The following is a 27782-nucleotide window of genomic DNA, read 5'->3' on the forward strand; positions in this document are numbered from 1 at the left end:
ATCATGGAAGGTTTAACAACAACAACTCCTCCACTGACTTTGTGCTTGCAGAACAACTATTTGCATGCAATCAGACTTTCTTTTGCATTCTTTGCAGTCTTTTTATCCATTCATAATAGTAATAAAATCCACAAGAAGCTCCTTCTCTGCTCTGCTCTATAGCTTTGTAATGTATTTCTAAGCAGACTGGCAGCAGTGGGGCTTCTTTGTATTTACTTGTCAGCAGAAGTTAATCTGCTTGTTCTAAACATTCCTGTTTTAGTTTGGGGTTTTTTAACTTGACATAACACCATTAAGGAGAAGACTCTGCACAATAACATAACTATCATTTTTTACCCAAAGAAGGCCATAAATAGAATGTGCATTATGAAATCAGATTACTCTGTCGCTGGCAAAAGATGAGGTCTTATTGAGGTTGGGAATAAAGCTCCTTGGCAGTAAAATATGTCAAAGACTGCCAAAGTGCCTGCTTATTCTGAGTGCCGTGTGGAGAGCTGGCTATTACCAAGGCACTGATCACATTGCTATAGTTAAGGCACTAATGGTATTTCCACTGTAACTCCCTATTGCTTAGCAACTGTAACTCAAAACTAAAAACTGGGCTTACAAAAGGCTGTGTCACTCAGGCAAACATTGGGAACCTCAAATCAGGATTAAAAAAGGACTGTATTTCAGGTGAAGCACAGGTCTCCTTTTCAAATGTGCAGCACAAACTCTATGTCCCCTTAGGCCAGCCCCTGTGCCGAACTGAGCAAGTGTGACAGGGCGTGCGGCTAAAGGAGCTTGCTCCTCCCTAGCGTGGGCATGGACAGGAGATTCCAAGATGCTCCCAGTTTGCAGAGCTTTCCTCTCTGGCCTCAGACACTTATAAGTTCTAAGCTGTCACAGGCCTCTTCTACATGCTTTTGGATCAAAAAAGTCTAACAAGATCAATCATTCTGGAGGGTCTTGTCACAGAGTATTACTATACAGTCATGATATAAAGTTGCATTTTTATTTTGTTGAGACTTCGGACAACTTACCTTTAAACCATTTGGAACCTCCTCCCCCCGAAACATCAAACTATCCTATTTATCATGACAGTTCAGTTATGTGCCAGTCACATGAGAAATCTTGGGGTTTGTGGTGTGAAATAGGTTAGGTGTGAATTTTACATATATACACAAAAGCTGAAAACTGATAAAAATGTTGAAATATAATTCGTTATGCACAGGTGGATACAATATGCAGTGTGTAAGCTTTAAATGTTGGCTGTTGCAGATTTTTAAATACTGATCTTGTAAATTCAGGATTTCATTTTCCTTCTAAGCAATGCCAGTGATCCGATTGCCTGGTCATAGCCAAAAGAGAAATCAAAATGAAATCATCAAACTGCCACTCCTCATTTACAATTTCTTGAAGCGTCTCTTTCTTGCTGGCTTCATTTTCCTAATGTCCTGCATTATATTAAATACTACACTGAGATTACTTAAAGGGGAAAATGATCCAAATGGGAGAACAAAAAAAAAAAAAAGAAACCCACACATCAGTTCAGTTTTCAAATGTGGCAGATTACTTTGGAGCTCTTTTGTTCTTGATGTGCGTAGTGGGAAAAATGTGTGGGATACAGCAAGTCCACCTCAAGTGCCTGCTACAACAACCAGTGAAAACAAGCCCAACATGAATTTACCAATGGTCTCCATCGTGTCCCTTTCCTCTATAAGAAGCTGTGCTCTGGGAATGTCTATGTGCATCCTCAGTGTTTGCTGCTGTTTATTAAGTGTATCTGACGTCCTGGTGTTCTTGCTGAAAACAAAAGAGAATTGTATACATTAAGTCAGTCTAAACTAAAAGGCACTTGCAGACTTCCACGTTTTAAGCCTGTCCAACTCTAACAAAAAATAATACAAACATAACCAGCATAAACACACATTTTCCTCTCTTCAGAACAAGCGTATGGTATTAATTTATTGCACATGACAAGCAGTTAAATATATACACAGTGTTGAGGGATTTGGTCTATTCTTTATCAGTAGGAATCTCCTGAAAATTTTATTTTGTTTTCCAAGTGTTGTCATATAATGAAATTAGTAAAAACAGTTTGGAAGGTGGACCTTTTCTTTCATTCCACATGAATATGAATAAAGAAACACACAGTTGATCAAACAGGTTGGTAGGAAAATGATGTCTTCAGTAATTTCTAATCACTTTTTACCTTTTCATTATTTTTTATTAGATAAGTCCAGAACTGACACATGGAAAATAAAATTAATAACTAGTGATTCCATTAATAAATTGCATAAAATAAATGAAGAGTTTAGTTCCATTGATGTTTCAAGGCTAAAACTGCAAATTTTGTTTACATTCATGGATTATTTCTAATTGATTGATGCAGTAATCTAAAAAAGAACACAAACCAATTATTCTATCACTATGCAAATTGAAACAATTTCATTTTGAAGGTTGTGTACCAGAAAATGACTTCTTAAATGAGCTGTCTACCAAAAACAAATGAAAATGGATAGTAAAACTGAGTGCTGCAATCATTTCTAGTACAGAGATTGCACCAAGAAACCTTCAGACTGCACTAAAAACCCAGGAACTTTTTGCCCTTCTAGATGTAATTACTCTTTAGAGGAGAGGGAATATTTACAAATATTGTGTTATGCAGGGAGGCTGAGGAAAGTTTAGACAAATCAGTCAGCAGTGTGATCCAAGTGCTCACACTTCAAAGAGCCATATAAAATCCAGTGAAGGCTCATTTTCTAGTGTAAAATAACTGCAAGTCATTAACTTTAATTCTCCTTTACCCTATCATCCTGTTGTGTTTCCTATGAGTAAGACTAAACTATTGCAGGTTTGGAGATTCTCCAAGTCCTCTTTGGGAGTTTAGGAATTTCCTTGTCACATGTTCAGTAATTTTGCTCCAAATCCAAGAGAGAGATCTGCAAGGCACACAGGTACATCCCCTGGCTGATTCTCACTTGCAGGCTTTCGCTGCTTACCTGTGGTCCCCAGCATTAACACTATCTGTGCATCTCAAACTTTACTGTCTCTGTCTGTAACTTGGTGGTTGGGTAATACTGTTGCCATCACATACAGATGGGTAGCTGAAATGCATTCAAACAGCTGGTGCCTCATTTAATCACTGTGGAAGCAAAATTTCAGGAGAGCTACCCAAGGTCTGCCAGACTTTTCTCTGTATATAATCAGTGGAAAATAGTAGTCACAGTGTCTTACTAAGCACATAAATTTACAAAGACATTTAGGATCCTAAAATGTAGATAAACTCCACACTGACATTCTCCAAGTCTCTGCAAAGTCTCTGCATGGATTAGATGCCACTATCCTATTGGTTTCCACTCAAGCTGCTGAAATGTTAAGAGAATCAGAGACTAATATGTTATCTGCATTCCAAATATGCTTAAATACATGCCCTTGAAAAGTCAGAGTACTCTGGGCTTCTACAAGATCACAGTGCAATTGTGTAATCAAGTAGTAAACTGAATTTCTGAGGTCCAATTTCAATTAACAATCAATAATCCAACAGTTACAGGATACAAACAACCAGATACCTACAAGATCTGTGCAATACAAAATTGAGTCTAATAAATGCATCGTTGCACCCCTCCTCTGCTCAGCAGAGATGTAGGAGACAAAGGGATCAGATTAGACATCCTCAGAGAATGCAGATCTCAGAATTCCAAAGAAAACTAGAAGCTCTTCTGCAGTACAAATGCTCTGAATTCCTACTATTGCAAGGTACTTAATCACACAGAAAGTGTTGTTCAGACCACAAGGAGCAGGAGGATATATTCTCAGGTTTGCAATTATGTTGCTTATCAGCCAAGAGAGAATTCTGAATCCTGTTCTTGGCTTCAGGGACAGCTTTATGCAAAATAGGGCCCTCAAGCCAGAACAGGAACCCACGTCTCTCTATACTCAGGAAAATTCCCTACCTGTGCTCAAGAATTATGCCTTTGTTATGTGATCACTCTCCTCCTTCTTACTGGTCTAATTAATTCTCCTATATGAAGCAGCACAGTGACATGGAGTGTCCGAACACAGAACAGGGAATTGGCAGTAGCATGAGGGTTGCTGCTGATCAGCATGCTGTCTCTTCCTGACTCAAGGAATTTTGAATTAATTTCTGCAGACCACAATAGCTCAGCTTTCAGATGATAAAAACCTAAAGTGCCGACAGCAATTAGGTGCCTCTAGGATTTGAAAGTCAGAAAAATATTTTTAGAAGTGCAGGTTTGAAATTGGGTGCCCAAATATTTTCAAGGCTAGAAAAATTCAGACACAAAACTCTGCCTGAGAAATGAGTCAGTAGGCATTTGCTGTAATCTTTTACTCTACCAAGACGCTTGCTTTTGGCCATTTATTAAAGACAGACACTTGGGGGTATGTAGGACTTTGAGTTTGATTGAGTTCAGCTTTTATGTACAGCCTGTGGACAAATGAGCTTTTTCCCAGAGGAAGGACGATGTATAAGGTATTTTGAAAGAGTTGGCATAGTTAAAAAAAAAAAACCAAACAACTCCCTTATAAATATTTTTTTCCTGGATTTTCAATTAAAAAGTACTTACTTGAGTGACAGAAAATATCTGTATGCACAGGAGAGGATTAAATGTATCAAGCTAGTTATGTAAAGGGATTAAATGTGGTGCTCGGTAAACCAAAAGTCATTCTGGGTTCTTGGCAGAGAGTCAGGTCACCTCTTGGCTTCCTGATGTCTAATCTGGTTATTGTAAAAACATATGAAAAGCTAAAACTTGTAAGTGATTGGCCTGTCAGAAGGATATTTGGGGAGAAAATGTACTCATCTTCAAAACGAGAAAGCTCAGTCAATTGCTATACTGATTCACAGTGAACTCTTCCAAAGAAGTTGGCTGGATCAATGCTTTTACCCACCCCCAAAAATGTTTGTGATTGTACAGCAGCAAGGATCTTTGTTTGCAGGTTAAAGGCATCAGGAGCAAGTTGTGCAGCTCTGATTGTACAGCAGCAAGGATCTTTGTTTGCAGGTCAAAGGCATCAGGAGCAAGTTGTGCAGCTCTGATTGTACAGCAGCAAGGATCTTTGTTTGCAGGTTAAAGGCATCAGGAGCAAGTTGTGCAGCTCTTGCTACACTGTCAACTTCTGGGATTTAGCCTGCTCCCCAGACGTTTGACTTACATAGCAAAAGCCAGCAACTTTCAAAGCAAAGCTCCATCCTTAATCTGCTTTACACATGCTCATAAAAATCTCCTCAAAGGGAAAGATACACAAAACTCTCTCTACCCCTTACACTTTCCTGTCAAGCAGGGAACCATCTTTCCTGCTCTCTGTCCAATTCTTAAACAGCAAGGCACAACCGATGACATACTCTCTTGATATTTCTATCATAACAAATCTTAGTGACATTTAAAAAACATTAAATGTTAGGGGCTTTATAATATGTGACTACTTTTTGGAGAGGGCTGATTATCCTTTGATTATTGGAATCATAGAATGGCTTAGGTTGGAAGAGACCTCAGAAATCCTCTACTCTGACCCCCCTGCCATTGGCAGGGATGCTTCTCAACTTGGTTGCCTAAGGCCTCATCCAATCTGGCCTTTAACAGCTCCAAGAAGGAGGCATCCACAACTACTCTGGGCAACCTATTCCCAAGTCTCACCACTCCTGTAGTGAAGAACTTCTTCCTAAGATCTAGTCTAAACCTATTCTACCTCAGTTTAAAACCAATACCCCTAGTCCTGTTGCTAGTCCTTCTCCAGCTTTCCTGTAGGACCTCTTCAGGTATTGTAAAGCAGCTATAAGGTCCCCCAGGAGACTTCTCTTCTCTAGGTTGACCAACCCCAGCTCCCTCACCCTATCCTCATAGCAGAGGTGATCCAGCCCTTGGATCATCTTTGTGGCCCTTCTCTGGACTCACTCCAACAATTCTACATCCTTCTTATGATGGGAACACCAGAAATGAATGCAGTATTTGAAGTGGGGTCTCATAAAAGCAGAGTAAAGGGGAAGATTCCATCTCTCTTGACCTTCTGGCCACATTCTTCTTGATGCTGCCCAGGATACGATTTGCCTTCTGCTGGCTCATGTTGAGCTTCTCACCAATCAACACGCCCAAGTCTTAACATGCTAAATCTTCAGAAAGATCTAGTGATGGTGGATAGCTCAGGTTCTGTTGAAGGTATTTTACAGATTTATTACAAATGACAGAGAATTTAGCCTGCAGAAAGCAGGGTCCCCAAAAAAGCATCCCTTTGAGAGCTACAAGTTATGATGCATCTGCAAATGTAGGCTTCCCTACTTCCTCAAAAGTCTTGTTTTAATAGTATTTTGTCTTTGTTCACATTTTTACAAAAGAAACATAAATTATGACTATTTAATAAAATCAAGATTATTTGTTAATAAATGAGAAGGGAAAAATTGAGTTGTTGATCATATTTCAGTTATGCTGAAAGGAAAAGTAAAGAGAAATGCTGGTAGATGATTTACCTAGGGAAGCAGCTCTGAACTAAAAGCTGGGAATGGATCTGACTGCTCTCTGAGTACACCAGGTGGGAAGGGAAAAAGAAGTTCTTTAATCCAAAGACTGATATCAGTAAAGGAAAAAAAAAAAAAGATTGAGCATATACACTTATGTTGGCAGTTTGATAGAAGTTTTCTAAGTGTTAGAGGAGTCAGGCTTTGAAATGGCCTTGCAGCAGTGGCAAAAAGACTAGTGAAGCTAACCAGGCTACCAGTTTTGCAGAAGTGTTAAGTGTGGTTGTCACTGAGAACGAATATCTTCATCCAAGAGTTTCAGCCATGCTGGGTTTCCTTAGGGAACAGACTTGCTGCATATGCTAATCTCTGTTGCTTTCTGTGACACCGAAAAATATCAGAGCATAGCTTGCTGAAGCTGCTTAAACCTGCAATCTGCTGCCATCAGGGGTTTCTAACTGGCAGATAGGAAGGTTATGACCTGAACTGCATGACCAGCCTTGTTACATATCAGTAGTGCTATTCAAATGCATTTGCAGACTGATGGCATAGAGCTGAGTTTACACTAAAACCATCTGTCACCCTGTCTTGGGTAAGTGTATTCTTACAATAATAGATGAAGTTTATCATGGGTGAGGAAGTTTAGGGTACAGTTCAGTTAGTAAGATGTCTATGACATTCTCAAATGTGTTGCTTAAGAAAAAAAATATTTTCTAGCAAACCAAAACTCATTTGAACTTAAAAATAATCCCTTGGTGATTCTATTTTTAAATATATGCAGCAGTTTTAAAGTTCAATGTTTTCCCCAGACAAAAGAACACACATTGAAGATAAGAAATTTCCAGCTTTGAAAGACTTGTGGTGATAGGTGCTGAGCTGATGGAACAGAAATGAGAAATGAGAAATGGGTTTACCTGCTCATCTATACCTTTGGGTATAAGCAGCTAGCAATACTGAATCACATAAATATAACTGTAAAGTTCAAAGATATTTGCATCCAGGAACTTACTGCCTTCAATCCCTGAAGAGCAATTACTTTTGTATATATTATGAAAATATTTTTCTGAATAGGAAAACTGTCCAAATGGACCTGCATAACTTCTCTCATTTACTCTACCAATACAAGAAATCTCAGGTTTTTACCATTAAATTCTTTCACAGATTATCTTTTCTCTCCTATTTCTAATCAACACATGTCCTAGTTCTTAACCTCCTAGTTCTTAACAAACAGTCAAATGATATGCTTTGAAAAATAATTTAGTGATAGGTTTACTTCTCTCTCTGTCCTCTAATAACTTTTACATATGATGCCACTGTTAACACTTTCCAATTTAAAAACATTGAGTGTATTCTTACCTCATAAGCATTTCAGCCAAACTCTTTGCATCTAGAAGAAAACAGAAGAAATGTCACCTCAAATGAAAATCTGGTGGATTATTATCAAGTATGTGCTTTGAATTAGCCATGTGTAAGACCACTCTTCCTTCTCAGGTTGCTGGCAAGAATAATATAATCTCTAAAAATCTCTTGTGCCCAAAGTGCATTTCAGGCCCAGACAGCCCTGTTTAATTCCTTAGTATCAACAAATATGCTTAGAGAAGTGCAAGCTACCATTGAAGCTTATCAGAAGCAGGAACAATTTAACAAATAAGGGGATCTTAGTTGTTTCATGCCACAGTTAGTAAGGGAACAGGTGAGGAAAAAAGAAAATGCAAAACAGAAATGCTGGCTTCCATCTCTGGTCAGGACCCAAACACAAGCTGGATGAGCAGTTGCTGAGCCACCATTTCCAAACCAAACCTGTTTGTGTCAAGGTCTGAGCAAGATAAGTCTCCAAGGAATCAACTTGTTTGGCTGCTCTCAATTATGAACGGTTTTCCACTAGCAATAATTCAAAACTACTGCTGGGTCTTTAGAGGACAATCTATACGCAAAACAGGAGGTGGCTTATTCCCACATGGATTTGCCCCGGGAAATGAGGTGCTGCTGAAGGAAAAATATTCCTCCTGTTGTTTTCACTGCTATCATTATTTGTATGAAGTCCTTAGGGGATATAATTATTCTGGTACTTAGTAGATCAAAAGACAGAGCTGAAGGTTAGTTCACCCAGCATTCTTCAGGTACCTTTCTGTAAAACTTTATCAGCACAATAAAATTTCTGTAGAATTGTTCAGGAAATGTTTTGTTTTCCTGCAGTCTGATGCTAAACAAATGAATTTAAAAATGCTGACTCCAGAGTCCTTACGTACATCACACAGCAATTAAACAGCCTTTTGTGCAATCAAGGGAGGCAAATCCAAACTGAAAACAATCCCAAGATCTAAGTCTTCAAGCAACTCTCCTGTTAAGTGAAATTTTACATTTCTTCTTTTATCTGCTGCTTGTAAATCTACCAGCACCTGCCAAGGCATTTACTGAATTTGCCTTGTTTTCTTCATTCCACCTTTTTCATTCCTTAATTACTTTTTGGGTTTCCTACACATACAACAATTTCCTTGCTTGTGATCCTATTAAATATCCTGCCTTTAAAATTCCGAGGATGCAGGCATGACAAACCACCATCTTAATGCATCGTTCTGGCTTCATTTTTAAAGGGAATGGACAGAATGCTCTTTTATTCATAAAAAACCCTCAAGAATAAAACCCTTTCATCCACGTTCTATGTTCTATTTCTCTGACACTCTGCCAGTTTGCCTACCTTAAGCTTTATTCCTCACCTACTACCGGAGAAGGTGAAATTCTTTGCTTCCTCTAGATCTATTTACTCTACTCCTTTAGTTTTAACCTTCCTTATCCTTTCTCACCACAAGTCATGGCAGATTGCTGGTGGAAGGAAGGACTCTTCATCCTAGATGTTCCATTTAATCCATATAGTGCTCCATTTAGTCTCTCAGACTTTCTATATTTCATTTTCATAGAATCATAGAATCAGTCAGGGTTGGAAGGGACCACAAGGATCATCTACTTCCAACCCCCATGCCAGGGACTGCACTTCACACTAGATCAGGCTGGCCAGAGCCTCATCTAGCCTGGCCTTAAACACCTCCAGGGATGGGGCTTCAACCACCTCCCTGGACAACCCATTCCAGGCTCTCACCACTCTCATGGTGAAGAACTTCTTTCTCACGTTCAGTCTGAATCTCCCCACTTCCAGCTTTATTTTTGTTTGGTACTACCTTTTGCTGTTAAACATTCTTACAAGTGGTACTACATAATAGACAACAATGTCTTTATCATTAGTCATAAACCAGACTACCACTGCTGCTGCTACCAAATGATGTCAGAGATAGTTTTGCTGCTGACTTTTAAGGACCCAATTAGTTTGAAGTATACAAAAAGAAACCCAACAAGAAAAACAAACAAACAAAAAAGTAGCTCTGGTTCCATGTAATATTGTTTTCAGCAAACTTCATGATGCTGCTTCTTATTCTAGCAGCACTAGGATCATGAAGAGGTTATGCACATGTTCTCCCACTGGCACAGAAAATAAGGATGATTTAATATGCAAATAGTGTTTTCATTCAACTAGCAGTGAAGACTATGGATACTTGTGCAAATAACGCACAATTCAAGAAAAGCTGAAGGGACAAAGTTGAAGGTTGCTTGGCTCAATGTTGTTCAGTTTACTTTTTAGATTTGTTTACCACGTTTAAAAGACAAACAGCCTCTCTCACATGGTCTCAGGTGCTGCACAGGAAATATCTGTGTTCCATGCTGCTGCACCTGGAAAAAAATGTTATGTTCTCACCATTAAATGTATGTGGCACATATTCAAGTGCTCATTAACATGTCTGCATTCTTGGTCAAAGAGATGCAAAGGAGACAATGCATCTTCAATCAAAAATAACATGAGGCATCATCCAAGATCATGTTACATGTCAAAAGCCAAACAAGAAAATACTGTAGGAGAAAATCTAACTCCATCAGCAGGACTTAAATACATTAATTATTCAAGCAGATTGTTACAGGGGTCAGCAGCATTAGTTTTGTTAATGATAGCTGTACTGGGCACACAGGCTAATGTAGGACTGGACCAAAAAGAAACAGATAATGGATCTCATGTATGTATCAAAGTCAAAAAAACAAAAAACCAAACAAACACCCTAAAAACAACTGAATATAACAGCACATCTAAACCATCAGCTACTGAAGAAATGTTGTTAGTATCACAAACAATGAGTATGGACTGCAGATTGCAAAGTGTATTTCCTACATTATGCTTTTGATCATCAAATTGAGAATAGCTCATAAAATGAGTCAATATCCCTGCCACTGTCTGATCTCACAGCTTTCAGGTGGGAAAAACAGGGCTTTGGGGGGTGGCATGAATGGCAGAGTGAAAGGGGCAGTCTCTCATTCCAGCCAAGCATCAGCCCATCTTTAGTGAAAGACAAGCCATTCCTCACCATGGGTTTGCCACAGGACTCCAGGGACACACACCAATCCAGCAATAGCCCTCACTTCCATTTGCTGGAGCAGCCACCTTTAAAATTCTTGACATGTTTGGCTTGCCTCCTGGGAAATCTGGGGCTGTGATACAGTTTTAAATTGCATGCTGCAACTTCTGAATTGTCAAGCTATGCTGGTACTTTCTGCTTGGATTAAGGTGAGTTGGATTTAAAAACAAAGGGAACACTATTATGGTAGTATTGGAGCTAGGATAATAGTAAGGAGAAAGAGTGGTAAGTCATCACATTTCTCTGTTATAATACATGCTGACCTACTAAAGGCTGCATGAACTTCAGCAGGCACTTGACTTGCTTATAACCTGACCTGTGGAACTACTAAACTAGGAAAAATCAGAGCTTTGCTGAAATCTATGCTTTCTTTCTAAGCAGACTACTGCTGGGAGAAATAAGTCATACTGGGTGTGACACAGAAGTAAGACAAAGATTTGCCTGTTCCTGTACGCTAAAATGAGGAGCAAAAGGGCTAGGAATGGAGGGATTGTTTTTCTTGTGCCACATTTCGCCCAAAGAAACTGGAACCACAAACTCATTGTCTATAAGCACAAATGCTAATGTTTGCATGCAGAATGTGTTGCAAATAAATCTGCAACTTCCATTCCTTTGTCAAGTAGGTTCGAAGAAAACACATCTCCTGCAGCCACAAAAGCAAGAATTACATCAGGAACCTGTATAATTTTTTTTTAGAAGGTCTCGCTGTTGAAACTATTACTTCTGATGTAGACTAGAGGAAAGTTGATGGTGGAATCATGATTTAGGAAAAAATGAGTCCTGTGTCCCAAAGAAACCCCAGCAAGTAACACATATCAAGTGACAATGACAGGATTTAAATTTCAAAACTAATTCAGATGAAAACTGAATACAACAACCACTAAAGCAAAGATATTTTTTTAGTGAGATCTGAAAAACTTGCACACAAGATTTTTCTAGAGAACTTATTAAGGAGTTCTCTGGGAGAGCAATACTGATTGGCAGAAAGCCCTTTATAACATGAAGAAACCTCCAGAAGTGCAGAAAACATCTATCAAGGGATCAGTCTTCAGAAAGAATAATAAAAAAAAAAATCTGAATTGCTGATGTTCTATCAATCTGATTTTGGCAACAAATGAAACCACAAAAACATTGGAATGAAGCTTGATGGCCAAGCAATATAGACTTGCAATCTATCAGCTATGTCAAACAAAGCTGATTTTTAAAAAATGAGATTGAGAATCACTGAGAATTGATGACATTGAAAACACTCTCACTGAATTTTTAATCAACATTAAAATATTATATTTCTCTAGAGCAAATATTTGGCACCTCAAAACATTTTGTTTACAAAGTAGCATGACGTAAAAGAACACAGCAGTCATTTTTTCATGGGTTTTAACATATTCAAAATACAATTTTTAAGCAGAAGATTATTGGTGGCTATTTATTGTCATCATGTACCTTGGGACAGCACACTGCTAAAAGTTTGAAAATTACACAAGAAATAAATATAGGGAAAATGCCAGGTAATTAAGGGATGACAATTTGAATGGATCACTAGGTAGGCTGGCCACAATTTACCAGTGAATCTCTATTAGGATAAGGTTGTATACCAACAATTCAAGCCATAGCCATACAATGGAGAATGTTCCCCAGCTCCACTGTAATCAGAGAATTGTCAGTTGATCTGAATGGATACAATGTTAAATGGTAACTCTTAAAATAATGCAGGATCCAAAAAGTTCTTGCAGATACAGGCAGAAAACCACAAAGGGAAGGAAGAACGACTGCAACCTCTCTATCTGATGCTGATTAGTCTGTTGCTAGAATACTATGCTAAGTTCTATCATACACAAATGAGGAAAGCTACCAAAATGTTGCAAAAGGACCAGATAAGTGCCTTGAAATTAATAAATAATGGAGAAACTGACAAAAAAAAATAATCTGTTTCATTTACCAATGAAAACATTAAGAAATTACTTGGTTATGCCCATTTAAAAGGAATATCTTTAGAGACTGAAAATATGGAACAAAAAAGAAATTCAGTCTCTGTACAGAAGACAGAACAGGACCAGATGGTTTGGATGTTGAGCTGCAGCTTGACAAATTCAGATAAGAAGTGAGAGGCAACTTTTACAGAAATGGTAGCTAAATACTAAAGACTTTTATCGAAAGTACTGATGGAATTTTTTCGTTGCCTGTGTTGAAGTGAAGATCAGATGTTTTTCTAAATTCTTGTATTCTGAGAGGAAATAAGTCAGAGAAGTCTTGTGCTATGCAAAAGCCATACTAGCCAGGGATCAGTAGTCTTCCTTAAGGGACTGCACCACAAAAATCTATAAATACTTGTAAATTAACCATGAAAAACTAAATGTGCACAGACATCATTTCCTGAAGCCAAGCAGATCAAAATATCCTGCTCATTACTGGATGTAATTCTGCAGTATTTCTGAAAAGATAAGATAACAATTTCTTCACCCTTAATATACCACTTCTTTTTTGACGAAAAAAACACTTCATCGAGGTAAATGACCAAAAAGTTTTTCAATGAGGAAGTTATTATGCAAATTAAAACATCCTGATGCCCTGATTTCCATAGCTGTGTATGAACCACAAGGCTAGTTGTCCTTTTTTATCTATGAGTTTGCCTATGCCTAAGAGCCCTGTACCTCTGTTTTGGTTTGGTTGGTTTGTTTGTGGTGTGGGGTTTTTTGGTTTGGTGTGGTTTGGTTTGGTTGGGGGTTTTTTTTGTTTGCTTTGGTTTTGGTTTTTAATATCCAAAATATTGTTACAAAAGACAAAATGAGACCCAAAAGAGAGATGAACAGATGTTAAGGTGAGATGGAATTACGCAGGGCTGGCCCTGGGTCTAATATAGATCACAATCATATTTTGGTTAAAATACAAGTCACTAAACAATTTGGATGGCTCTTGGAAATTATTAAGACTTCTTTTTGCAGCTGATAAATCACTTCACTATTTATTCAGTGTGTACTTTGAAAGTATGTTTCCCAGATAGCTTCAGTATAAGGTCTGCTGTTGTGTACTAGTGTGAAAATTTACAGAGCCAAGTACAGAAGTGGTAGACTGCATGGTCAAAAAACTGGCTGTGGGATATTTACTAGAAGACTGATAAAGCTGAGTGAATTCACAGATCTAAAAGTTACTCAAATTTGAATAAGGATTAGGCAAAAGTACAGAACAGCAACAGTGGAAGGTCAGTGAACAGAGAAGTGCTGCTGTAATAGTTCTGTTATAATGCGTCATAGGGAAAGACATGGCAACAAATCCATGCTGTTCACATGGGGAAAAAACCCACCACATAAAAGGGAAATATACATCAACATATGAGAAATATTTTTCTTCTCCCTCCCCCTCCCCAATGTATCCATAGGTTATTTTTAAAGAAACTTACTAACAAATTTAAAAGAAGGAATTTCTATAGAAAACAGGTATGCTTTGATGCCTCGTGTCTGTTACATACTGCAGGAAAATGACACCAACCGGGGACTGAAGTATTTGCTCACATGCAGCCTTACTTGTTCTTTCCTGTTCAGGGAGCATACACCTATAGAAATAAGTGCCACAGCTCTCATCTTACCTCGCAGCCTCTTCAGTCTCTGCTCCCTCCTTCTCCTCCGCACGATCAGCAGCATCACAAAAAGCAGCAGGACCCCAACCAAGATACAAGAAATGGTCACCAGCATCTTTAGCCCTTCGTTGGTTGCCAGCCCTTCCTCACTTTGCACAACTGATTTAATGAGTGGAGGGATTGTACCTGGAAACAGTATCATGATATTAGATGCCTATTAATGAAGACAAAAGACTGAGTTCACAGGGAATATGGCATGTTGTATCTTTCAAGTGCAGGCAGAACATTAAGAAAGATTTATCTTGTTCAAGGTGGATGCTATGTCTGCACGTATAATAGCCACACACATGTAACCAGTCACATTGGTAATAAGGTACTAACTGCAGGGACTTACAGATTATCAAAAATGGAGAAGTGCATTCAGCAAAGACAGAAAACCATGCCCATTATACAGTCAAATATGACAATCAGTTTTAAGTCATATTAAAACACTACAAAGCTGTAAGAGGTCTTAGAATTGTTACATGTATGCATTACTCCTTACTATGGGAAGACAGAACTGCCTTGACATTCATACTTTCTGTTGGGTTTTGGTTTGCTTTTGTTGGTGGTTTTTTGTTTGTTTGTTTGTTTTGGTTTTGTTTGTTTTGGGGTGGGTTTTTTTTTTGAGAATAAATCTTATGAAGAGTGACTGAGGGATCTGGGGTTGTTTAGTTTTAAAAAGAGGATGCTGAAGGGAGACCTGATTGCTCTCTACAACTACCCGAAAGAACATTATAGAGAGGCTGGTTCTGGTCCCTTCTCATAGGTCATTAGTGATAGAACAAGAGGGAATGGCCTCAAACTACCACTGGGTAGGTTTAGACTGGATATTAGGAAATTTTTTTTCACAGAAAGAGTGGTCAGGCATTGGAATAGGCTGGTCAGGGAAGTGGTTGAGTCACCAACCCTGGATGTGCTTAAAGGTCATTTGGATGTGACGCCTGGGGATCTGGTTTAGGGGTGAACCTTGTAGAGTAGGGTTATGGCTGGACTTGGTGATCCTGAGGATCTTTCCTAACCTGAATGTTTTTGTGATTCTGTGATTCTTTGTAAGGAATGTACTTGACAAAGCTCTTTTTGTGCTAGATACATCAGATGAATCCTTTGCACAGAAATGCATCATGTCTTAGGGGTGCAGTAGTGATATTGATCTGGAATTCAGATAGCCTAACCTGATGCAAATTTGCTAAAGAGTGTCTGACATTATACTCATCAGTAAAACAGGAGAGTAACACTGGATAGAAACAATCAGATTTTGAGAGTGAAATGAGAGAAGTTAATCTACAAACTACTAGCACTGGCAGGCAGCTCACTTTTTCATTTTGGGATATATTTGCACTTTGAATATAGCTGGATTCCTGGTGATATATAATACTTGTTCAATTCTTTTTTACTTTACTTACTTTACTTCTAAAGGACATGAGAAGAATGCAGCTTTTTTTTTTTATTTTTTTTTTTTATTTTTTTTTTTTGGAAGGCTGTTTAGTCATGGAAGAGTTCTCACTCATTTCCTGATTATTACTAAGCTGCTGAGTGCAACCACAAACGAGGCTATAAAATGCAGATTTGTTTGAAATGGGTAGAAATACACAAGTATTGTGAACTGTGATGGCTTTCGATGGAAGCTATTCAATTTTAACCAGCTACTAAAACATAAATGTGGCTATCTGGTTGCTAAAAGGAAAGGAGGGTGAGATAGAAAACCAGGCATATCCCTTTTTCACATTTCAATTGCTGCATTGAGCGATGTAGTTATATCTTATTATGTACCATATATTATCAGGAAACAAAAAACCCAGACAAATCTGTGATATGAGGTAGTACAATGTGAATGTCATAACCACAGCAAAAAGGTAGAATTCTAAGTCCTGGGTTTTGTGGTTTGTTGTTTTTTTGTGGTTTTTTTTTTTTGGGGGGGTGGGGAAGGAAGAGCTATTTGTGTTGCATATAATGAAAAAAGCAGTTCCCTAAAGGGATGGAGATAAACAGAAAAGCTATAACCATCCAAACCTATATCAGGTATATCCAAAAATTAATTTTCTTCCAGTTGCATTTTGAATATTTTTCTAGTGTTCCATTGCAGTTCTTCCCCATTATTTTCTTTCTTTTTCTAATTTTCCATTTCTTGGAATAAACACACAGCAGGATTTATTTTTCATCTTGTCTTAACTGAGATGCAATTTTAGCACAAAACAAAGAAAATGATTAGATGAAGAAATGGAAAGAGCTTCAAGCTCCCGAAGGTAATACTAAAACCTGTTTCTAAATACTCCTAAACCCTTCTGAATAGTAAAGGGACAAATTTTACTCTGAATTGAAGTCATACAGACCACTGCCTGAGGAGTGTTGCATTCAAGAGTACCTAAAACTGTCTTGCTCTTCTTAATACTTTGATGAAAATCAAAGTGGCCTTAATTTCAGCTAAGCCCTAAGTATTTAGGTAAGGGATTACCATCTTCCATAAGTCTTTAAAGTAATTCCTAAGTATAATGGTACATACAGGCAGTACAAACTTGATTAAAAATAACATGTTGCAAGTTCATTTGTCCTTAACATTATCCATTTCTGGATATTCTAGTAAGAAATCATAAAAACATAAGCCTGGTATCCAATGAGAAAACCCCATTTCAACATTTGCTGTCATTCTAGGTGCTGGCTAAGGATGGAATAGGCAAAGCTTTTCTCAGGACAAACTCCCAGGATGTTTTGGAGGTTTTTTTTTTTTTCCCTTGTCAATTCACTCATCACCCTTTGTTAGCCTGCTTTACTATTCCTTCATAGAAGTTGTAATTTAAAAGTCTCTGACACCATTTCCCCCTATGCTGCAGCTCTTCCAGCATCTCCCATTGTGCCTTCTGGCTTTAAAACTGCCAAGCGTTTTCCTGTGTCCTAACTGCTCTTCACGGTAGCAAGCCCCCTGGTGGGCTAGAATCAATTAGCATAGTTTAGAGCTGCTACCAAGCTGATCTGATTTAATGTCAGGGCTACTGAGTAGCTGATCCCTGAGTCGAGAAGCTCCTTTGCAGCGCTACACGTTACAGCTGCACATTGCTAAAAATATCTCCTTAAGTACTGAGCACAAATGTTCTGAAAAACAAGGGACAGGAAGGTCATAAAATCTGTATGCTGAAAATGGTTAGCTGAAACATCTATGGGCATAAAGCAAAATGTTGCACATAGATCTATAATTAACCTTTTGACCCAGTTGGCCATGAAGAGGTTTAAGGTAAAGAATACTTAGCCGTAGTATTTCTCAGCAGCCCTATCACAGCTACTGCAGTCCAAACAAAATAACTGAAAGGCCACATAACTCAAGGATTTCTACAAAGTTTACAAAGGTTTTATCTTAAGACTGCTGAAACTGTTCTTAGCATTTGGTGTCTTAGAACTTTCATACATGTATTATCTAATCTTCAAAGTATTATCCTTGTAGCTGGTTTATTCTAAGGGCAGCTGTGACCCCTAGAAGTTAGAAGGCACTGAGCTCACATCACAAGAAAAATCAATGGTAGAGGTAGGGTTAGTACTCAAAAGTGGAGCTGGCCAAGAAGTTTCTAACTGCATGCTTTCTATAAATGAAAAATTCACTGTTCTGAAAGCAAAAGTTTCTTCTTGAAGTATTGATAGAAACTGTTTATTTCTAATTATTTGCCAACTCTGAAGTACCTTAATCTTGTCCTGCTGTGTTTAACATGGAACAAATTAATGGGCTGTTGGGATTCTGCAGGGACAGCTTTTGTTTTAGAAGTAGTGAAATATTTTATGAAATGTCTTACATGGGAATAAATGACCTTAATTTGATAATTAAATTGATAACTAAATTGATAACAATAATACCACTAATAATCAGTTTATCATTTTAGTTCTGCATCAAGGGTAACCAATTCAGAAAATTTGAAATCTGAAATCATCTTTTCCATCGGTGTTTTCTCTCTTAACATTTTTGTCAGTATTTGAGATTATGCTGCCTCTCTGGGGCACAATATGGTCCTGGCAAAGCATGCTTGACAAAAAAAAAAAAAAAAAACACATCAGTGTTGTAAATGAAAAATTTTCTATCTGACCAGAAGCAGTGGCCTGGGTAATTTGACACTACAAATATTTTTATTGTTCCATTTTCTCACTTTTAAAGATGTCATATAGCAACACTCACAAATCGAGCGTGGTGACACCATGTGAAATCAAGTATCATCACCTATCCAAAAAGTGGAGACTGGCAACATTTCAAGTCAGTTTACTTGTAAGAACACATTTGATTTCACTGCTGTTAGTGGGAATGTAAGGCTCTGGACCTGCATTTCATATAATCTTATTTTTTAGTATGGCTTAACACTGTTTTTTCCTGATCACATATGTAATATGTAACAATATCTAACAACAACTTTGGATGCTAACAAAAAAATCTGGGAAAGTTGGATGCTGCCTGTAGAAAGATACTGGAAAGAAAAGAAGATAGAAGAGGTAAGAAATTAACTGATAATACTTGAAACATTTATTACAAATAACTGCTCAGTAAAACAGGTCCTAAAGTCTACTTTTCAAGACCCAGTAGCATTTGTATAGTAACTACTTGGATCTTGATTTCCTCTAGGCCTCTAAAGTGCTGAGGCAAAATCTTTACCTTAATTTTTTATAGTGTTAGAAATGACGTGAGACTGTGTGGCAGCTTTCTAAAATTATATTTTCCGAGAAAAAAAGCATGAGGGGATGTGTGCTGTTTGCAAAAGGGTGAGATATGGGGGCATGTGTCATTAATTATTGTCAAAAACTGAGGAGTACCTAGCACAAAGACTGGGATAGCACTAGAGGATGCTTAAGATGCTGAGATTTGAACCCTGCCTGATTCACATCCCACACTTCTGACTGGGAATAGTCCCTGTTGCTTGCTCTTCCCTGAGTCACACATGAGTTTTGTCCTGGAGAGTACTGGTTTGCATGAGACAAAACCGTGGCAGAGAATTTCATTAGAAACACAGAGTTTTGAACAATTAGCAATTCAGAGCTGTCACTGGACAATTATAAGCTCTTGTTTGAACTTTATTATTAGTCATTTTACACAGGATGTCTCCAGAAAAGCTCTGGCAATTTACACTAGAGTGACTCAAGAAATTGCTATCTGGAGCCATCTGTGTACTGCCTTTTATCCAGAAATACAACCATTTCCCACTATACAGCCAGCAGAAGCACACATGTGGCACCATCATTTTCAATCAATATGCCAGGCTATGAGCTGGCATGACTGGAAATTTGGAATGTCTGCTCTTGCCCTCTTGTTCTGGCTTTTGCAGGATGGGCAGTAACTCCTGCCAGAAGGGCAGGATGCAACAATTCCTTCATCCCTTGTGCCTTGCTGCTGGGCATGACAAAGCCATCTGTCACGGGCATTAGTTTCACTCTCCCCTGTCTGTAAACAGGGATAACAGCATTGCCATTGCTTTACCCTTGGAGTATGATGTTGTCTGGAGGCTTTCCTGGAAGACAAGCTAGTTAGCTGCTCCGTTGCATCACATAATGGGTTTTGAGCATTGTCCCAAGGACATTGCATGGAATAGCAATGAGGCCAATGACTGCTGTGAATGACTGCAGGAACCAGTTCTATGTAAGACAAAAAATTCATGGAAGAGATGCATGAAATATTAGCTAGTGCTTCTGTGACCACTGGAACTAATGACACCTAATGTCCTATGGTTATGTGTGCTATGGTTGACTGGCTTTGATGCTGGAGCTTTTCCCTCAGTGAGGACAAACAAAGAATTCCTCTCTTCTACCTCACATTCTACTGTCATGAAATCAGTAGGTATTTTATGTCTTTGAGACTGTTACCCCTTTGTCAACATGGCTAGCATTTTCAAAAAGGATTTTATGGGGAAACAAAACAAACAACACAAAAAAACCCCAAAACCTCCAAGCAAATCAATCATTTTAGAAACTAGAGTACAAACACTATCTCAGATGTAAATAAATGGAGGTACTTACTGCCATCATAATTGAGTGTTGCAAATTTGGCTTGTTTCTCTGCACAGCCAGCACTGTTGCACACTCTCATTTGCAATTCATACCAGGTTGCCTCCTGGAGGTCGTACAGTATGTAGGACTTTGACAGGGATGTCCTCTGAGCAGTTGTCCAGACTGTTGTCCCAAATGGCCTGTACTCCAGGGTGAAGGAGGTGATGGGGCAGCCACCATCATTCCAGCCTATCAGGTTCAGTTTCACTCTCGTGGTGTTGATACTAGCAAAGAGTTCTTGTTCCTTTGAAAATTGTGGCTCTAGAAGCAATGATGCATTTCAGGTGAAATGCTTAGTTATTATAAATATAGAATTCTCAAAAAAAAATAAAATTAAGAGAATAATTTCTAGGACAATCTTAACTTCACCTTAAACCCTCTCCCTCCTTACATGTTTTTTCTCTCTTTGTGCTAGACTCACAAATGGAAATGTTCAAATCCATGTGGGAAAAATTTACCTCTACATCCCTGTATGGACCTAGCCTGCCCATTTGCATGGATTGACATGAATCAACTTGTAAATCTAGTGCAGACATTTTGTATCACTAAATGATCCTCCTCACTGCTGTGCAAAACATGAAGGGTTCAGAATACTGCAGAAGACAAATACACGTGAATATTGTTCACTGGTGCACTAGTCTTCTTTTGAAGAATAAAACTGACCACACATTTTTTTTGAGAGTATAGAGGCTTTCATTTGTAGAAAATGACAATTTTGAAGAGCTTGCAGGTAGAATTCAACATTTAAAAATAGTGATATGCTGCCATTGCACACAATACATTTGAAAATAGTAATTACTTTGAATTTGAAAATTTCCCATAATAAGCTGTTTTATTCTATATAATATATTATAACTTATCCATTTGGGGTCTTACTGCCATTCTTGTGCTTTGATGAGATGTGCCAAAATGTCCTTTCTTTTCTAAACTGTACAGGAATGTAAGAGAAACTGCAGATTCCTGCTATGTGTGGCAAACTATTTCACTTGTCTGCAGTAATAGATTTGGATAGAGATGTTTCTGGAGCACTTGTATGAATGAAAATTACTTCAGCTTTCTAAATCACACAGTACTTGGTTCAGTCTGAAAATGTAACTAAGTAGTTTCCAGGCATGTCACAGAGACATTCAAACAGTTGGGAGATCTACTTTCTCATGAGCCATTTATATGTTACTTGAAACATACATAAGCCTCACGCTTCATGCAACAAAAAATAAGAACAGTCAACTTTCCTAAGTGTCCCTTTCTTTAAAGTCAGCAGATCATTTTCCCTGACCACCAATAATCTCAGAATGAGCACAGATGATCTCCAGTCCTTCTTGAGCTTCTGCCAGACATACCATTCACTGCCTACTGCATGCATACTAGGCCTTTGCTATGCCACTGAGCATCAAAGGAAATGCCCACCTTGTTGTGGTGTGACAAAGAGCATAGAGAAGAACAGGCATAACTATAAAATTAAATTATTTTTATTATGAAACTGATTTCAGATTGGAGTATTTCTTCCAACATGCGAAGAAATGCAAACTGAGGTGATTTTTAGAATATTATTCAAAGCTACTGTCTTGACATCAGGGTAAAACTCTCTAGGTTGCCTCTTTGAGTGGGTCTGTTGTCAAATAATTCTGACTTATTTGCAATGTGTAACTACTTTCAGCAACCAAAACCAAGGGACCTATCGCTATGTTAGTCAAGAATTCCACAAATTTTTATTGTTTTGCCTTGCAGAGTTTTATGTAAACTTTCACTTTGTTTTTCATATTGTGTTTAAAGGGTGCTACTTGCACAGCTACTGCAATACCAGCTTGGAGCAGAAATAAGACATTGGCTCCAGTTCCTCTGGGTCCAAATGTGTTTTTTAGAAGAAGAGAAGAAACAATTTCTTCGTGGCAGTAGCAGTAGTTAAAATTGCTATAGCCTGCGACAGTGGAGAGATCCCCATCCCAAATATCCACCAACTCATCTCAGAAAAAAATTAAGGATAGAATACCAGTTGCTTCAAGTGATTCAAGTCACTTCAAGTCCTGCAGAGAGGACACAACTGGAAATGGTTACAAAGTCAGTAATATTAAAATTAATATTAAAATATCCAAGCCTGTCTTATCACACCAACATCTAAAGTAGAATGCAAGAGCTTTAGGTGAGAAAAGGGGATAGCATTGAACATACCTTTCCCTAGTGTTTTGGCTTCAATGATCTCGCTGATGCGTCCTGGTCCCACTCCATTCTGAGCAGTTAAAGTGAACTTGTACCAAGTGCCACACTTCAGTGTTTCTAAACGGTAGGACCTCTCGCTAGGGCTAATGGGAAAACTACCCCACTGTTCACTGTTGTCTTCAGAATACTGCAAAATATAACCTGGAGGAAAAGCACAGATGGCAATGACAAGCGAGACAAAACCTAAAACTTCTGCAGGAATTTTAAAGACTTAATAAAATGAGAAAAATCTCACACTCAGGAAGACACACAGCTCTCCCCTGAATAAAAGATATGGGGCAATACATTTTGCCTACCCATACAGCAGCATAAGTACCACTTTGATGATCCCTTTAAAGGGAAAAAAAAAAGGGGTAGACATTTCTAACTACCCTTCAACTGGCAGCAAAGATCAGATGATGAACCTAGATCCTCAAAACTGAAAGCTTAGAGATTACATGTCTGGAAAATCAAAGAGACTAACTGCCATAACAGTGAAAGACTGAAAAACAGGGAAGAAAGTGATTAAATCTGTGACTAAACTATCACAAAGAGAAACTACAATTTATTGAAAGCTGTTATCACAATGATATTGCATATTAAGTCATGATAGCAATACAGATTGTTTTGTTTTTCTTATCATTTTTTTCCTCTCTCTTTTTATTTTTCTTTTGATAGCCATTCATAATCACATACTAATCCTACCAACAAGTGATAATTTATAATGAAGTTGCAGTTAACCTAAATTATCTTACCTCGGATAGAACTGCCACCATTGTCTCCAGGTATCCAGGAAAGAGTGATAGAGGAAGATGTAGTTTTGGATACTGTGAGTCTTGGCTGGTCTGGTGGAACTAGATGAGAAATAGTTTAGATGAGAAATAGTTAAAATGAGAAAGTAGATTCAAGTAGTTAGACCTGATCTTAATCCCTTCTAACAGTCATTTATAAAACAGATGTTTCGAGTTGCATAAAAATGCAAAGGATTTCTGTCAAAGTGTCTGTTTGGGTGACATCTTTGATTAAGACAAGAACAGACAAGCTCACATTTTTTTTTTAAATTTAATTTTCTATATAATTTTGTCTTTCAACTCTTAACCCTTGCTTTTCACTGGATTTTTTTGTATTCATCCTGTCACACCTAAATGGTGTATAAGCTTCTCAGCCATTACTTTTCTTTTTTTTTTTTTTTTATCTCTTTTTGGAAGAAGCTGAGTTTTTAGCAGTGTAAAAAGTTCATTTGCAAACAAAGCCTCTGTTATGCATGCGTTTGCAGGCTATTAGGGCAAAAATGGGGGGAAAAAGTGCATAACTAGTTTCTGCCAGTGTAACCATGAGAGCTAAGTGGGCAGCACAAGTAGATCTGTGATCAGAAAGAGATCCATGCCTCTTCTAAATCACACTGTCTATTCCTGGAGGCTCTTGATATAAAGAAGACATAAATCTGTGAGCAAAGGCTGAACAAACTTGGAAACTCCTCAGTTCTGCTGCACCACATAATACTGATGGCTGTGTCTAAACTATGGAACATAAGTATGAAGGGGAACACAGTATGAAGGGGAGCACAGTATGAAGGGGAGCACAGTGTGAAAGGGAAGTGAAAGAGGCATGCTGTCTCCCAACAAGTCATCCAGGGTAGGGAGGACTGGGACTGAAAATTGGGACTGGAAATGGGCCAAGGAACTGAGACAGATTAGGTTCAGCCTGAGTAACTCCAAATTGCAGCAGGGTTCAGTAGCTGAGTTTCCAGAGCTCAATGTCCTGGAGCAGAATGTGGCAAAGTTACTAGTTTTCTTTTCATCTTTGCAAATCCATCATGAGCTAAAATGATCACAAGCTGGTTATAGTCTGGAGAGACAATCCTTGCCTTCTGCCTGCATCGTTTATCTACTCTGGTGACGCAAGTGAGGTAACCAGAACCACTAACACAGAAACAGTCAGGCCATGGAGGACAGTGTTTGCTAAGATAGAGGGGAAACTTCAAAGAACTAGCTGAATATTTATTAGAGCCCTCAAGGGTAAATATTTGCTAACACTTCACCCAAGTGTTTTACATTTGCAACTGTAAGTTCAGAAACTGAAGAGGGGATAAAGGGAAGTTACTGTTTCAAATACTTTGCACTGCAGTGGTCATGCACAGCAGCACAGCAGCACAGCAGTGCAGCAGCACTGTATCTGTCTTGTTTTGTGGATTGCTTTCTGAAAGACTGTTACTAGAGATCTCCATGCTCCTCAGAAATGTAGATAAAATTGAGTCTTGCTACCTGCAGAACAAGAAGTGAAGCATGGACAGTGTCCATCGTGGGAAGAGATCTGAGAAGCAGCAGCAAAGCTGGGATGGAAAACCAAAGAGGAGAGATGAAAGGGTAGTCACACCTTCTCCAGTCATTGCCACTGCAAGTGTGGGAAAGGGGTGCTGGCATTGATGACTGCTGTTGGCAGAGGTTGCCATATCCCTGCCATAGGTACTGCTCTACAGATGCCAGCCCGTAAGCAAGGCAGGAAAGAATTTAAAATGCTTTCTCATGTCTAACAGTCTGCTGACAGAACATTTCCTGCCTTGCCTATGTTTGAGGGAGAGCTCTACCTTCAGAGTGAAATTCCAGGAAAATCTCCCACCTGCAGTTCATGTTGAAGTCATCAGATTGAAAAAATAAAAAAAAAGACAAAATGGAGGATTCTGGTTTTAAAGCTATGGACTAGTTCAAAGAGAAGTTAATTCTACTGTCCTCACAAGACTAAAGGGTGATGAAGAAAGTAAAAAAATAGGCACATTTATACTCTAAAGGAAAATTCCCTATGTGAGATGGATTTTGTCCATTATCCTGACTGACTTGGCTGATTCTATGGAGAGAGATTGCACACATTACATTGTGAAAGATTTATTGTAAAACCTTTCATCACAGTTTCACTCTACCTAGAACAGATAGTCGTTCCACATATTGCATGCCAGTTTTTGTCTGCCCCTTAGGGAAGTAATATTGATATGCTTTTATCTACTGCAGTTCAATAACAGCAAGGATAGGCAATTATTAAAGTACTTAGTGAAATATAAATATACGGTTTCTACCTGATAGTGTTTTCTCTCCCTACTTCCTGTTGTGGTCATGCTTCAAACATTGCTGAAGAGCATCTTTAGGCAATGCTGAATTGTAGGCAATTTGATGTACACTATGGTGTTTGTTTCAAGGTTTAGTGGAATGGTTTATGCAGAGAGAACTGGATTGGAGCTGAAAGAGTCCCTTTCTGTGTCCTCATGTTTGCACTGTAAGTTTAGACTGCATATCAAGGGACAAAGGAGAGACTGACACGGCATGGCTCGTATTTCCAACTCAGTTATTTGCTTCCCTCTGGTACAACAATTTGTGGTCATTTCAAGCACTCTTAGATCTACTTTAGTATAAATAAAGGAAATCTCCTGCATAGTAAATTCTTGGTGTGTGAATGAATGCTTTTCTTCACACCTACTGTTAAAGTGCATTCCTATATTGTCATTGCTTTTATACATATCAGCACAGAAATGAATACATTATATACATGTTCAACATGTATTTAAAAAGTAGCTAGTAGTATGCATTGGTTGAGAATGTACTAATGTTTCATTTTAAATGCTTCCTCATTCACCATCAATAAAATTCCACTCTTGCATAGTGAAGTTTTTGTCCAAGGGCTTAGTACAGAGACGTATTTCTGTTGGTAACTTTCCAGAAGCTAAAGTAAAGGTCTTCAGCTCTTTCTGAAATTTGTAATGTTTAAATTATACATATAATATCTGTAAGGAGAAGGCATAAGTTGATGCTTTTTGTGCAAAGAACTAGAAGACAACTGGATGCAAATGCTCAGTTGTAAATTGTGAAAAAGCTTGCATGGAGACTTCACTGTGTGTGAATCGTTCCACCAAAAGCAATATACTTGCCATACCATAAAATGTCAATGGCTGAGTCAGCATGACCTGACAATATGATATTTATTAATTTGGAAGAATGAAATTTGTGTTAACCAATGTTTTACATATACCTGCAAACAGATACACCTATGCATTGCCAGCACATAGCAGTTAATATCTGTGATAACAATCTCTGAGATAGATTCATTAGTCTTACCTTGTACCTGCAAATTCAAAATTATTTCATCTGAGCCCCAGTTGTTACTGGCCACACAGCTGTAATATCCAGAGTCTTCTGCTTTCACAGTACGGATGACAAAGCTGCCATTGCTAAAGATGCTTCTTCGCCCATCAATCATCACTAGACTGGGTGTCCCGTTACTACCTCACAGGAAACAAAGTGCATACATTAAAGAAGTTACAATCAAAATTACTCAGAATTGGATTTGGTTTTTGTTTGTTTTGTTTTGTTGCTTTTGAAGCAACTAAGAATGGAAAGACAGAAAACTGCAGGTGGTGGGGTGAGGGGAAGGGTGGGAGGTGTCCTCTTTAATAGAGATAGCAAAGGAATATTTTCTCTTGGGACACACCTGCTGTTTGCCAAAAGAAGGAAGGTATTCTGGCCCAAGTTTGAGTGAAAACTGAAGTTCACTCCTTCTGTAACTACTTACTAACTCACAAAAGTGCCAAAATATAGAATAAAACACAGTTCATAGCTACAAAGTCCATCCTTAATTAAAAAAAAAAATCCAACAAATCAATGCACAAGATGGTTTCATAGCATTGCATTATCACTGTTTACATAGTGTTTTAGATTAAAATTACTGTCCAGACTGTGAAACTAAAGATCAAAATAAAATAACAGAAAACATGGCAAGTGAGAGATATGTACATTGCATTCCACAGTATGATTCAATGCATCAGACATTTTCCTTTCTCAGACTAGAACTACTTGGTATGCCTGGAGTTAAAACAGGAAAGACTCCTAGGTTTTATGTTTTGAATGCTTATTTTCATAACTTTATGAAGGTAATGTTTACCTTCATAACTTTATGAAAGTAATGTTTACCAGTTCTTCACAACTCTTCCTCCCTTCTGAAACCTTCTAATAACTATAGACAACTAGTTTTAGTTCAAGGAATTTCTGAACTCCTTGTCTACTGT

General features: G+C 38.2%; 1 protein-coding gene across 2 annotated transcripts in view; it reads right to left on the reverse strand.

The window, feature by feature from the left end:
- DSCAM (DS cell adhesion molecule) overlaps nt 1-27782 on the reverse strand; it is a 420943-nt gene that overhangs the window by 32145 nt on the left and 361016 nt on the right. For both annotated transcript variants that reach the window (XM_054400261.1, XM_054400269.1), the window contains exons 22-28: nt 26836-26999; nt 23488-23586; nt 22706-22894; nt 20507-20797; nt 14498-14674; nt 7814-7844; nt 1670-1785 (exon numbers count right to left, since the gene is read on the reverse strand). In XM_054400261.1, the coding sequence (XP_054256236.1) occupies nt 1670-1785; nt 7814-7844; nt 14498-14674; nt 20507-20797; nt 22706-22894; nt 23488-23586; nt 26836-26999 (1067 nt within the window). The remainder of the gene's footprint in view (nt 1-1669; nt 1786-7813; nt 7845-14497; nt 14675-20506; nt 20798-22705; nt 22895-23487; nt 23587-26835; nt 27000-27782) is intronic.

The sequence above is a fragment of the Indicator indicator genome, chromosome 1 (assembly GCF_027791375.1).
Source record: "Indicator indicator isolate 239-I01 chromosome 1, UM_Iind_1.1, whole genome shotgun sequence".
NCBI lineage: Eukaryota > Metazoa > Chordata > Aves > Piciformes > Indicatoridae > Indicator > Indicator indicator.